Source organism: Rhinoderma darwinii, chromosome 1 (genome assembly GCF_050947455.1).
Source record: "Rhinoderma darwinii isolate aRhiDar2 chromosome 1, aRhiDar2.hap1, whole genome shotgun sequence".
NCBI lineage: Eukaryota > Metazoa > Chordata > Amphibia > Anura > Rhinodermatidae > Rhinoderma > Rhinoderma darwinii.
In genome coordinates this window covers 523,044,183-523,058,609 of record NC_134687.1, presented here as the reverse complement: position 1 = coordinate 523,058,609, position 14,427 = coordinate 523,044,183, and the positions used below count along the sequence as shown (strand labels likewise).

General features: G+C 39.9%; 1 protein-coding gene across 2 annotated transcripts in view; it reads left to right on the top strand.

The window, feature by feature from the left end:
- Window positions 1-14,427, top strand: part of FER (FER tyrosine kinase) — a 391,744-nt gene that overhangs the window by 358,579 nt on the left and 18,738 nt on the right. For both annotated transcript variants that reach the window (XM_075836781.1, XM_075836789.1), the window contains exon 19: window positions 8,035-8,189. In XM_075836781.1, coding sequence (XP_075692896.1) covers window positions 8,035-8,189 — 155 coding nt within the window. The remainder of the gene's footprint in view (window positions 1-8,034; window positions 8,190-14,427) is intronic.

The window sequence follows — 14,427 nt, the reverse complement described above, 5'->3', positions numbered from 1 at the left end:
TCTATTGGCCACGGGTACCTCCCCGTATGCTTACGGGAAGGTGCCCGTGCCGTTGAAAAATATAGAGCATGTCCTATTTCAGGCCATAATAACGGCACGGGCAGGCCCTTAGAAGTCTATGGGGCTCCCGTAATTACGGGTGACTACGTGTGTGTGCACCCGTAATTACGGGAGCGTTGCTAGGCAACGTCAGGGGATAGTCACTGTCCAGGGTGCTGAAAGAGTTAAACGATCGGCAGTAACTCTTTCAGCACCCTGGACAGTGACTACCGATCACAATATAGATCAACGTGTAAAAAAAACTAGAAGTTCATACTTACCCAGAACTCCCCGCTTCCTCCAGTCCGGCCTCCCGGGATGACGTTTCAGCCCATGTGACCGCTGTAGCCAATTACAGGCTGCAGCGGTCACATGGACTGCCGCGTCATTCAGGGAGGTGGGGCTGGATGTCGAAAGAGGGAGGCGTCACCAAGACAACGGCCGGGTAAGTATGAATTTCTTTTACTACGGAAAGGGCTGCCCCTTCTCTCTATCCTGCACTGATAGAGAGAAGGGCTGCCGATTAGTGCAGTGCAATTTTGCAGCCAAAACGTGCCCGTAAATACGGGTGGAATACTGGTGACACCGGACCCGTATTTACGGGCACGGGACCGTAAATACTGGTGCAATACGGGTCGAATACGTGTGACCAAGGACCCGTATTTACGGCAGTATTTGCGGGAGGAAAAAAATATGTGTGCATGAGGCCTTAGTGTGTTATCCTGTGTCAAAATAGGCCAAAACTTGGACAAAATAGCTTTAACCTCCCTTGCTCTGGAATGATAGTCAGCTATCAGCCTCACTGGTTGATTTTGGAGACATGTCTTCTTTGATTTGATTCTTGGTTGTAATAAGGTCGTGCGGTTACAGTTCTTTGCTCGAACGTAAGCTCGGCGTATAGATCTGTTGCTGTAACCTCGATCCAAGAATCCTGGTTTAAGATTAGCCGCCTGTTCCTAGCTCGTAAGTTTTGACCAACAGGAATATTTTGAATAAGATGTTGGATGTGCTGACCTAGCATGTAGAACTGAGTTAACAGCAGTCTTCTTCCTGAAGAGATCAGTTTGTATATAGCCATCAACGTCAACCGAAATGAGAACATCCAGAAATTTAATCTTCTCTCTGCTGAATGTATGAGTGAGTTTAATGTTAAGGTCATTATTGTTAAGTATCCGAATAAAGTCATTAAGTTGTTCATTACTGCCCTGCCAGATAAATAGGACGTCGTCAATATAACGACCCCAGAAGTGAACGCGCTCAATCGTGGCAGCCGGATCTGTCAAGAAGACCATCCTTTCCCATAGCCCCAGAAACAAATTGGCATATGAGGGGGCACAAGCCGCCCCCATTGCTGTGCCCTGGAGCTGCAGGTAGAAGGTCTCCTTAAACAGAAAGAAATATCAGAAGTTTGTCAAACGTTTAGCTACACTTTAACTATACCAGGGGACTACAAAATACGATCTACTGTTTGCTTATATAATTATAGCATTATGTAAAACTGACAGGCAATCTTTTAGGCTGTACCTTAATAGGAATATAGCCATGGCAAGTCTGGGGGCCATTGTTTGGCCCCTGGTTACATGGCAGCCCATCAGCACTTTGCAATCGTGCCATGGGACACCATTGTGATGACAGAGGAAGCCCTCTTTCTCTGTAGCCACTTAGATTCCGTGGTCGCCATTGACTGCAGCATCTAAGGGGTTAAATGGCCAGGATTGCAGGAAATTATGATCCCAACTGATGCAGCGGTATGTTGGATATATAGTACAGCCGTAATCCGCTGTGGATAACAAAAGCACATCTTCTATGCCATCCAATGGGCGTACCATTACGTTCTATTGCGGTTTTTCCCCATTGAGATTAATGGGGGGGGGGGTCAAAATCCACAAGAAATGGCTATTTTGTAGTGGATTCCCAATTTGCAAGTTAAAAAATACAAAAACAAAAAAACTATTTTTAAAGTTTAAAATAAAAAAAGACTATACTCAATCCTTCTGGTGCTTCCATAGCAACGCATCCCTGCTCCCGCAGCTGGTCTCTATACATGTGGCCGCCTCGGATTATTTATCACATATGACTGCTGCAGCCAATGTGATTCACCTGTGATTGGCTGCAGCAGTCACATGGGATTAAATGTCATCACAGAAGACCGCCTTTACAAAGACCAGCCGGGGAATCAGGGACACGTTGCTATGGAAGAGCCAGGAGAGGTGAGTATAGTCTTTATTTTTATTTTTTTTCATTTTCTGCAGCTGTAAATCTGCCTGAAAATACTTACCCAAATGAGCACAATTTGGTGTGCATATTCAGCCAGATCTCCCAGCGGTTTCTGATTTGAATGGGCTGCAAAAAAATATGCACCGTATTTGACCCCTGTGAACATACCCTATATGTAAGCTTTCAAATTGTGGTCAGAGGCGGACATACATGTATGAGTAAATTAAATGGTCACTCCATTTTCAACAAACTTTGTTTAAATCAACATTACAAGCGAATATAAGAAACTTTGCAATATATTATATTAGAGACAATTGTTTCCACTAATCAGGCTCCTTTAGTCCCCCCACCCACCACCACCCTCCTACGGGGATGTTCACACGCTTAGCAAAATACGTCTGAAAATACGAAGCTGTTTTCAAGCGAAAACCGCTCCTGATTTTCAGACGTTTTTGTAACAACTCGCGTTTTTCGCGGCGTATTTTACGGCCGTTATTGGAGCTGTTTTTCAATGGAGTCAATGAAAAAACGGCTCCAAAAATGTCTCAAGAAGTGTCCTGCACTTTTTTTCGCGGGTGTCTTTTTACGTGCGGTATTTTGACAGCGACTCGTAAAATGAAGCCTGTGGGAACAGAACACCGTAAATCCCATTTCAAGCAATGGGCAGATGTTTGGAGGCGTAATGGTGCCGTTTTTTCAGGTGTAAACGGGCCGCATTACATCTGAAACCACTGCGTGTGAACATACCCTGACTGTTCACTCTCTCTGAATCTACTGCTAAATCCGTCTCCTCGCAACAAGGGGGACTATGCACTCGCTGAAGAATCAGGTTTCAGCTGCCCTTAGAAGTCTTTGGAGAGGGGGCTTGAAGAGAAGGGTGCAGGAGCAGGGTGGAAAACTGTTCAATAAAATGCAGGATACATTAATACAGTATAATGACCAGAAATAGTTTCATTTCTTACGTACAGACTTATGACTGCTTTTTGTGAAGGGTAAGGACCTAATATGTTTTGTCTGCTTTATTACCCTTTTTTATATATTGTATTAGGTAATATGCCTAGTGTAAAAGAGTAAGTCTCCTGCTGTATTAGCCAGAGCAAAGAACTTATACAAAGAACCGCTCTACCTCTTGAGTACACCGATCATCCAAGCATTATTTGGATTTCCCCATTTACTTTACTGGGTGCCATATAAAAAAAAGCTTCAGTGAAATGAAGACAAGGCAGCCACTTTCCTGATAGGGAAACCTTTTAGATGGATAATCGAACAAACCTTTTCATTGGTTCAACATTTTCATGTAGACCGGTATTTTTTCCCCAGTATTAACCCCTTCCCGCACCTTGCCGTTAATGCACGTCAAGGTGTGCAGTAAATTTGCGCACCTTGACGTACAGTTCCGTCTGTACTTTGACAGTTAACTGCCGTGCGACACTACACCGCAGCGGTGGTTAACTGTGCAGGGTGTCTGCCCTGCATTCCCTGTTGCCGATCAGCTGATTTCGGCAGTGTCGATTGCGATCGCCGCATTTAAGGCGTTTAGAGCAGATCGTCAGCCCCCACATAAAATCACGGGCATGGCAACAGGAAGCCAGACAAAGGCTTCCGGGCTGCGATGTACAGAAGCCTATGAGGACTAGCCAGAGGCTGGTCCTCGTAGGCTTCCTGTCAGAGTGACTGTCACCTTACAATGACCGTTAGAATACAGTACGTAGGTAGTGTAATGTATTCCAGCATCGATCAGAACTGCAAGTCTCGTAGTCCCCTAGTGGGACAAGTAAAAAAAAAAAGATAAAAATGTTTTATAAAAGTTAAAAAATAAGTGTTATGAGTTACATAAACAAAAAATGCTATTTTTCCTATAATAAGTCTTTTATTATAGAAAAAAAAGTACACGCTTGGTATCACCGTGTTCGTAACGACCAAACTATAAAACTATAATGTTATTTTTCCTGCACGGTGAACACGCCAAAAAAAAAAAGTAAAAAACAATGGCAGAATCACTATTTTTTTGTCACCATCCCTCCCAAAATATACAATAACAAGTGATGAAAAAGTCGCATATACCCCAAAATAGTACCAATAAAAACTACAACTAGTCCCGCAAAAAACAAGCCCTTACACAGCTTTTTTGACTGGAAAAATAAAAAAAGTTATGGCTCTCAGAATATGGTGACACAAAATAAATTATTTTATTAAAAAAAGTGATTTTATTGCGCAAACGCTGCAAAACATAAAAAATACTATATACATATGGTATCGCCGTAATTGTATCGACCTGCAGAATGACGTAAAATTTTCATTTATAGCCCAGGGTGAATGCCGTAAAAAAAAGAATAAAAAACATTGTCAGAATTTATGGTTTTTGGTCACCTTTCTTGCCAAAAAAAATGGAATAAAAAGTAATAAAAAAAAAAATGCATGTACCCCAAAATGGTACCAATGAAAACTACAGATTGTCCCGAAACAAATAAGCCCTCACACAGCTCCGTTGGAGAAAAAATTAAAAAGTTCTAGCTCCCAGAATATGACGATGCAAAATGTGCAGAGTGTTCCAGAAGCGGATAACATCTGGCACCATTTATCAGTTCGACACCGGCCACATATCTGTGGATTATTATTTACCACATTATCATATCCTTTTATTTTGCCGTGATTTACTTTGCATAGATTACATATGCCCCCACATTATAAACTGAAATACAAGTAAAACCCCAAACAGAACAACTACCAAGCGAAATCTGCGCTCCAAAAGCCAAATACCGCTCCCTCCCTTCGGAGCCCTACAGCGTGCCCAAACAGCAGTTTACATCTACAGATATGGCATCCCCATACCCAGGAGAACCTAATTAATATTTTATGAGGTATTTGTCTTCAGTGGCACAAACTGGACATAACATATAGTGCACTAAAATGGCATATCAGTGGAAAATTTTAATTTTCAGTCTGCACCATTTGCTGCGCATTAACCCCTTCACGCACCACGACTTAATAGCATGTCGTGGTGTGCGGGGTGATGTTTGGAACGGGCTCACGCTCTGAGCCCGCGCCATAAGCTGCGTGTGTCAGCTGTGTATTACAGCTGACACCCGGGACTAACAGACAAGAACAGCGATTGCGCTGTTACAGGAGCCTGTAAAAACGACAATATACTGCAATACATTAGTATTGCAGTGTATTGTACAAGCTATCTATTGATTGCTGCTTCAAGTCCCCTAGGGCGACTAATAAAATGTGTGAAAACAAAAGTAAATAGTTATTATTAGTGAATAAAATATATATATTTAAATTCCCCAACACATTTTTTCTCTAAACTAATGTAAAAAAATACACTAAGTTGGTATCGCTGTGTCTGTAAAAGTGAAAAATAAAGAATTTAAAATGGCAAAATCGCTGTTTTTTGGTTACCTTGGCTCTACCAAAAAAATTTAATATAAAGTGCTCAAAAAGTTGTATGTACCAAAAAATGCTACGAATAAAAACGACAGCTCGTATCGCAAAAAAATAAGCCGTCACAGCACTCTATTGACGAAAAAATAAAAAAGTTATGGCTCTTGGAATGCGGGGAGGGAAAAACAAAAAAGAAAAAGCAAAAATTGGATTAGCCCGGCTTAATTTCTAATGAAAAAATATTTATGACCACATGTGGGGTATAGCCGTACTCGGGAGAAATTACTTTACAAATGTTGGGGTGCTTTTTCCTCCTTTTATCCTTTGTGAAATTGAAAAAATTAAACATTTTAGTGGAAATGTTGATATTCATTTTCACGGCCTAATTCTAATAAATTCTGCAAAAGACCTGTGGTGTCTAAATGCTCACTATACCCCTAGATAGATTCCTTAAGTGGTGTCGTTTGGGGTCACTTTTCGGGGGTTTCCACTGTTTTGGCCTCCCAGGGGCTTTGCAAATTCGACATGGCACCCGAAAACCATTTCAGCTCAATTTGAGCTCCAAAACCCAAATAGCGCTCCTTCCCTTCTAAGCCCCGCTGTGGGTCCAAACAGCAGTTTATTACCACATATGGTGTATTTCCATAATGTCCTCGTTTTTTCAGAAAAAAAAGTAGATTTTAACCTTTACAGACTAATTCCAATGAATTCAGCAAAACAACTGTGGGGTCAAAATGTTAACTTTACCCCTAGAAAAACTCCATGAGAGGTGTAGTTTCCAAAATGGGGTCACTTTTGAGGGGTTTCCACAAGACCTCTTCAAACCTGACATGGTGCCCAAAATATATTCTAAAAAAAGGAGGCCCCAAAATCCACTAGGTGCTCCTTTGCTTCTGAGGCCTGTGTTTCAGTCCATTAGCACACTAGGGCCACATGTGGGATATTTCTAAAAACTGCAGAATCTGGGCAATAAGTATTGAGTTGCATTTCTTGGGTAAAACTTTGTGTTACAGAAAAAAATGTATTACAAATTAATTTTGGCAAAAAAAAAAATGAAATTTGTAAATTTCACCTCTATTTTTCTTTCATTCCTGTGAAACGCCTAAAGGGTTAAAACACTTTCTGAATGAGTGCAAAATGGGGTGTTTTATAGGGACTTTCTAATATATAAGGCCCTCAAAGCCACTTCAGAACTGAACTGGTCCCTGAAAAAAAAAAAGCCTTTTGAAATTTTCTTGAAAATATGAGAAATTGCTGGTAAAGTTCTAAGCCTTGTAACGTCCTAGAAGAATAAAAGAATGTTCAAAAAACGATGCAAACATAAAGTAGACATATGGGAAATGTAAACTAGTAACTATTTGGTGTGGTATTTCTATCTGTTTTACAAGCAGATAAATTTAAATTTAGAAAAATGCTAATGTTTGCAAATTTTCTCTAAATCTTGGTGTTTTTTACAAATAAATATTGAATTTATTGACAACATTTTTTCACTAACATAAAGTACAACATGTCACGAGAAAACAGTCTCAGAATCACTTGGATAGGTAAAGCATTCAAAAGTTATTTGAAAAAATCGGCTTCGTCCTAAAGGCAAAAACATGCTCAATCCTGAAGGGGTTAATTGGAACTATTAGCAGTGTATAAACCTAGCATAATGGAGGATAATTAAAGGGATATTTCCATCTTGGATATTTGTCATATACGCAGGAACATACTATAATTGTCCGATAAATGTGGTACCCGCACGTGTATCTACAACGTAGCCCATAGACCCTATCCTGCCTGGACTCTGGCCACTGATATATGCGGTGGTCGGGTTTTCCAGTAACAGCGGAGCGCGTTTTGCTACGCTGTTTTCCGCAACTGCCATTGAAGTGAATGAAAGTTACTCAAATGGCTCTCTGTGCTACACTGTTTCTGTTACTCCTATTCACTTCTATGGAAGTTCCAGAAATAGCATTGTAAAACATGCTCAGCTGTTTATGGAATAACCCGGCCATCTTGTCAATAAGTGGCCGAGTCCGGCAGCAGAAGGTAGGACGGGGGTGAGAGGGCCCCATTCTAGAGACAGGTGCGGTTCTCAGAGGTGGGACCAGCATCTATTATACATTTATGGTATATCCTATGGATATGCAAAACATGTCCATTATAGGAATATCCCTTTGAGTAATACAATTACAAATTATTCAGTATAAGTAGCAGAAAAATAAACCATCAGAGAATACAAAGAAAAGCTACTGATATTTTTGCCAGGTGTTTTTTATTTATTTTTTTCGGCCATGCCAAATATTTCTCTGGAAGACAAAAAATAACAAGTTGTAAAATTATTCATGTGCTGCTGTTAATCTGAAGGTAAATTCAATTCCTTTCAAACACATTTTTGTTTCCTAGGGACCTGGCAGCACGAAACTGTCTTGTAGGTGAAAATAATGTTTTGAAAATCAGTGATTTTGGCATGTCTCGTCAAGAGGATGATGGAATATATTCATCTTCTGGTTTAAAGCAGATTCCTATCAAATGGACAGCCCCAGAAGCCCTCAATTATGGTAAGACTTATTTTTTTCCTGTTATTGTAAAATTCAATTACTTTTCAATACAATAAATGATAACTTTATTTTTGTTTGTAATGTGTTTATTTACATTGTTTTTTGTATTTTAGGGCCTGTTCATATCAGCGTCACTTTCTGTTGAGGGGTTCCGTTGGAGCTTTCCGTCGGGGGAACAGGGTTGTGAAAGGGTTTTGTTGTTTTTGACGGAATCAACAGCACAGTCTACTGCGCTATTGATTCAGTCAAAAACAATGGAACCCTGTCATAATGGTGACAAACGGAAACCATTAGCAAAGTTTCCATCACCATTGAGATCAATGGTGATGCAAACGGAGGCTAAGGTTTCAGTTTGCCTTTCTGTTGAGGGGTTACCCCGACGGAAACCTCAGACGGAACCCCTCAACGGAAAGCGACGCTGATGTGAACACAGCCTTACCCAAAAATTGACTGAATTAATAATGTATAAATGTATCCTTGCTATAGCTGGTCAAAGGTCTGGGACAATGTATCCAAGGTAGCATCATTTTACACACTTTCTTAATATTTCACATATGGTTATTGTTAAGAAAAAAAAAATTGTAGGAAAATTGGCCAAAAAATGTTACTCTTGATAAAGGTTGCTTTCAAGTCTGAATCCATGAAGTATAGATGAATGTTTTAGCCCTCTCTGATTTTATCTCTTTCTTTGGGTAGCTAAATAAAGGTAACCTGTTCTATGACTTGTTCCAATTTCATCATTCTGTTCTTTAGTTGAACATTACTATGCTATTTCAATTTCTATCCAAACAAATGTCATATTCTATCATTATTTAGCGGTATCTATTTGAAATTGATAACTTAATGTCCATTGTGCTTGATTAAATAAGCAATTTTCCTTAGAATTTTCTGACTCTAATTGACATGTATTTATAGGGCCCTGTTTTGCCTAGGAGTATAGTAGGAGTATAAGGGCACGTTCAGACGTGGCAGAGTTTTTCCGCTGCAAATGTTGGTGCAGATTTGGGGCAATTACGCAACAAATCTTCACCAACATTTACATATTTGACAGGTAATTCAGACGTTGCAGAAAACACAGCGGACTTGCCACAGATTTCAGTTTTTGTTTTGCAAAGGCTGAAATACGCAGTGAAATTCCGCTTCTTCTCCGCAACAGACAGTGCATGCTTCGGACTGCAAATTCCGCACCGCAGCCTATGGTCCGCAGCGGAGTTTTCCGCAACGTCTGCACGAAGATAACTAAAAAGGTGTGGAAACCAATGGACAAACTGTCTGCTAAGGATTTCCACTGCGGACTGTCCGCAGCGAAATTCCACAGCAATTCTGCCACGTCTGAATGTGCCTTAAAGATTAAACTTTTCTTCAGACAGGTAATGTAACCTTATAAGAAAACCTTCACATTTCAAAATCATGAACTCAAATGATAGAAATTAGATTTGAAATCAACTTAATTTTATTTACAGTCCTTTTTGATGAACTTCCCTCGGTTTTTAAATTTCTGCCTAATCCACCTACTCTCTATATAATCAGCGTAATCAGGTAAAGTAGCCAAAAAAATGAACCGCACCCATGCAAATCATGCTAGGCGCAATCATGGCCCGTGCACTCCACAAACACTTAGAAAAGACTATTAATTCTCACCACTGCGCAAATAATAAAAATCGCCAAAACTAATGACGATCACTTGACATTTCACTTGTGTTTTCTGGTTGTTGAACTAATCTGAAGAGCTTGAGCTTTCAGCATTCTTCTCGAGCTCTTTAGAGTATCAGCATTTTAAAACCAAGCCTGGTAACAAGGACAAGGAGCTTCAGAAACCAGCTTTACAGAGTAGATTTTGCAAGATATGGTGTTTTTTATTTCAGCTACTCATTCATACAATGGGGGAGATTTATCAAAATTGGTGCAAAAGAAAAGTGTAGTTGCCCATAGCAACCAATCGGGTCACTGCTTTCATTTTTTTATAGGTGCTCTGAAAAATAAAAAGTGGACTCTGGTTTTTACAGGTAACTACTCCACTTTTGCCTTAAACTAGCTTTAATAAAACTCCCCCAATGTGTTTGATGCAATGTATTTTCATAGGTAATAATAATAAGTCATTTGGTGTTTCTAATACTTTAATTGCTCAGCAATTATGCAGAATATTTCTATTAAACTCTGTTCACATTACACTAGAGCCTTTAGTCAGAGGTATACGTCTGGAGGATTAACAAGAAGTTGTCTGCTGTAACAATGATCGTTTGATTTGTGCTGTTCTGTAGTTTGTGTGCAGACATTACTACAGTACATACCAGTTTATTCAACTCCGCTTGTACTGTCTTGAGAAATACATTTAGCATGTATACCAAAGGAATGACTTTGATGAAAAGTGTTAAATTACAGCATGCGTAAGTATGAAGTGAGTGGGTAAGCAGACGAGAACGAATGTTACCTCCAACCGCACATTGAATGGACTTAATTATGGTCTATTAAACTTGAAAACTAAATTAGCGCAGCTGGCAAAGATAGTTAAATTGCACACTAAATCCGCTGACGTCAAGACAGTTAACACACTGTTGCAACAATTCCAATATTCACAAAACGGGTTCAATGAAGTTCTGAAATGTAATCGTTTTTTCTTTATTTTTCTTTATTTCTTTCTTTATCTCTTTATCCAGGACACCAGACTATGAGACATAATGTCCAAAACTGGTTTATTTTCTGCTTCATACTGCACTACAATGATGACCGCTAATTGTATATTCTCTGTTACAAATGATCCCTAGGCTATGTGTCATTGCCTGTTCCTTTTGTACACCTCCATTAACCCTTTCATGACCAAGGGTCATTGATGCCCCTCTGTCCAGGTCAAATTTTCCATTTTTGATATGCACTTCTTTAAACGATAATATCATTGGAACCGCTTTGAATATCAGAACTATTTTTACTTTGTTTTTTTTTTACAAGACTTATGAGGCCTTCATTATCTAGTTTCGTTTAATTAATTCAGTGTTTTTAATTTATATTATGAGCAGACAAATAGCTAAAAATTAAAATATTTATCTATATATAGGTGTGTGTGTGTGTGTATATATATTTATATATATATATATATATATATATATATATATATATACATACTCACACACACACACACTGTAGAACTCTGTAACAATTAGTCCTCTTCTCTCTGCGTCACCTTGGATTGCTGTGAGGGGAGAGTGTAGAGGGCTATATACACACGACCGTGAAAAAAATGGCAATCAACAATGAATCAACTCTCCATTTTTCATGGCTGTTTTGCATTAATGTTCAAAATTTGAATCTATTTCTCGGCCGTCTGACCGTTTTTAACCGCCATTTGCTATCCGTTTTTCATGGACGTTAAAAAAATTTATGAATTTTATTAGGGTTTTTTGTCCCAACCCCCTGAAAACACCACAGTGCCCATGTAGAGAGTGACGCAATACCACTGTAGATAATGACGCAATACCACTGTAGATAGTGCCAGTGCCCACATAGCTAGTGCCCACTGTAAATAGTGCCACAGTTCTCCCTGTAGATAATTCCCACATAGTGCCACACACAGTGCCCATGTAGCTAGCGCCACAGTATCCCCTGCATATAGTGGCAATATAATGCCACAGTACCCATTTAGGTCGAGCCACACCCCCTGTATATAGCTCCTCCCTGTAGATAGCACCACACCCCCTTTAAATAGCGCCACCCCCCGTAGATAGCAACATTCCCCCTGTATTTAGCAATATCCCCGCTGCAGATAGCACCCCCCTCACCCCGTAAATGGCACCCCTTCCTGTAAATAGCACTACTGTAGCTCCCTGTAGGAGCGGAATCCCTCTGGCCGAAGATTCTGCTCCTACGGGAAGCCCCTGATGTCTCTGTCCTTATATGGACAGTGACGTCAGGGGTTAACACTAAAAGCGGAATCCCCGCTTGAAAGATTATTGCCATATGAGGGATTTATGTATTATTATATTCCTGGCATGCTGTTAGTCATTTATGTTGGGTCTAATTTTGTCTAATTTCTTCTTTAAATGTAGTTAACTGATCACAGACGACTCCTTTCTTTGAGAGCAGCTGGCTACTGAAGCATCTGGCGCAGGGAAAAAGTAGTATTGCATGGATGGCTTGTGTCCACCAGAGCGAGAACCACTACTTGCTAGCGGCTTTCTCCGCTCTAGCTCAAAGATATCCATATGCTTTAATAGGGCATATGGACAGGATAGGGATTGTCCTGTTGTGGGGAAACTGTATTTAAGATGCAAAGGTTGAACTACCTTCTTTAGATTGAAACAATCAATCAATTCACATCACAAGCACTGGGTGCCCATACCTAGACACATATAGTATAGATATCTCATGACAAGCTATAGTGAAATGTTTCTTTCAAAGCTGGTCATCGCGCACAACACAGCTCAGGATATGTTGAGATATGAGGAAAGGTAAGGAAGGACTCTTCTATAGTTGTGCTTCCCCTTTTAACAGTTAAGACCTTGCCGACATTTGATGCAACTGTACGTCATGGTCGTGAAGGACTCCCTGCAATTTGCTATACAGTTGAAACACGCTGAGGGCGCAGGCTCAGATTCTGAGCCTGCGCCATCAGCAGCGGGTGTCAGCTGTATACCACAGCTGACACACTGCTATAAAAGCCGGGATCGGAGCTAGCTCCGATCCAGGCCAATTAACCCCTTAGATGCCGCAGTCAATAGCGACGGCGGCATCCAAAGGCCTAGGCCTAATTAGCTACATGTCAGTGTAAAATTGACAGGTACTGCACTACATATAGTGAAACATGTAAGAAAACTTCAATGAAAGTTTCTTCTTTCTCTATTATACAAAGTGTTTGTGGTCTGGACAGTCATTGTGAATTTTTTTTTTTATGTAAATGAAAACACTTTTACAGGATTAAAGTTCCAAACAGAAAATAATTATAATTATACTAGAAAAGACAATATATTGGCTTGTGTACGAACTGGTATGGAAAAGCTGCAGAAAGGAATTCATACTGCATCCAGTCTGCTAAAAATAAGTAGAGGCATTTTGATACTGTACCACCAAAAAAATTAGGAGCACAGGGAATGAAAACTCTCTATGCAGTTTAAAGCTGGATTAACATTATTAGACCATGGTGATGTGCTTGTTTCGCTACTTTTTTGTAGATTGTGCTGATTTATAAAAAAATCCAAAAATCAAAGATGAAGTACATGGTGTGCCATGCAACAAGAAAGTCCTATAACACCAAAAGTTACTATGTATGTGACACAATCTAATTAATCAGTTAATTAAAGAGGCTCTGTCACCAGATTGTTAAACCCCTATCTCCTATTGCATGTGATCGGTGCTGCAATGTGGATCACAGTAACGTTTTTTGTTTTTTTTAAAAACGTTCATTTTGGCCAAGTTATGAGCTATTTTATATATATATATGCAAATGAGGTTTGAGATGGACAACTGGGCGTTTTTTTTTCGTTATGTCCAACTGGGCGTGTATTGTGTTTTTAACTGGGCGTGTTTACGTGTATGACGCTGACCAATCAGTGACCAGTCAGCATCATACACTCCTCTCCATTGATTTACACTTCAGCGATGTGCAACCACATACACAGAGATTAACGTTACTGCAGTGTCCTGATAATGAATACACATGATCATCCAGCCTGGACGTCATGTGTATTCAGAATCCTGACACTTCTGAATCTTTTCTTTGAGATTCCTAGTACGGGAAACGAAATCTCACGAGATTTCGGAGATAAACGAGATTTCGTTTCCCTTGCTGCAAATCTCACAGAAAAGATTCAGAAGTGTCCTGATAATGAATACACATGACGTCCAGGCTGGATGATCATGTGGTGTATTCATTATCAGGACACTGCAGTAACGTTAATCTCTGTTTATGTGGCTGCACATCGCTGCTGTGTAAATCAATGGAGATGAGTGTATGATGCTGACTGGTCACTGATTGGTCAGCGTCATACACGTAAACACGCCCAGTTAAAAACACAATACACGGCCAGTTGGACATAACGAAAAAAAAACGCCCAGTTGTCCATCTCAAACCTCATTTGCATATATATAAAATAGCTCATAACTTGGCCAAAAATGAACGTTTTTAAAAAAAAACAAACTTTACTGTGATCTACATTGCAGCGCCGATCACATGCAATAGGAGATAGGGATTTGAGAATCTGGTGACAGAGCCTCTTTAAACTTACATTTCAGTGTGACCTTTGTCCCT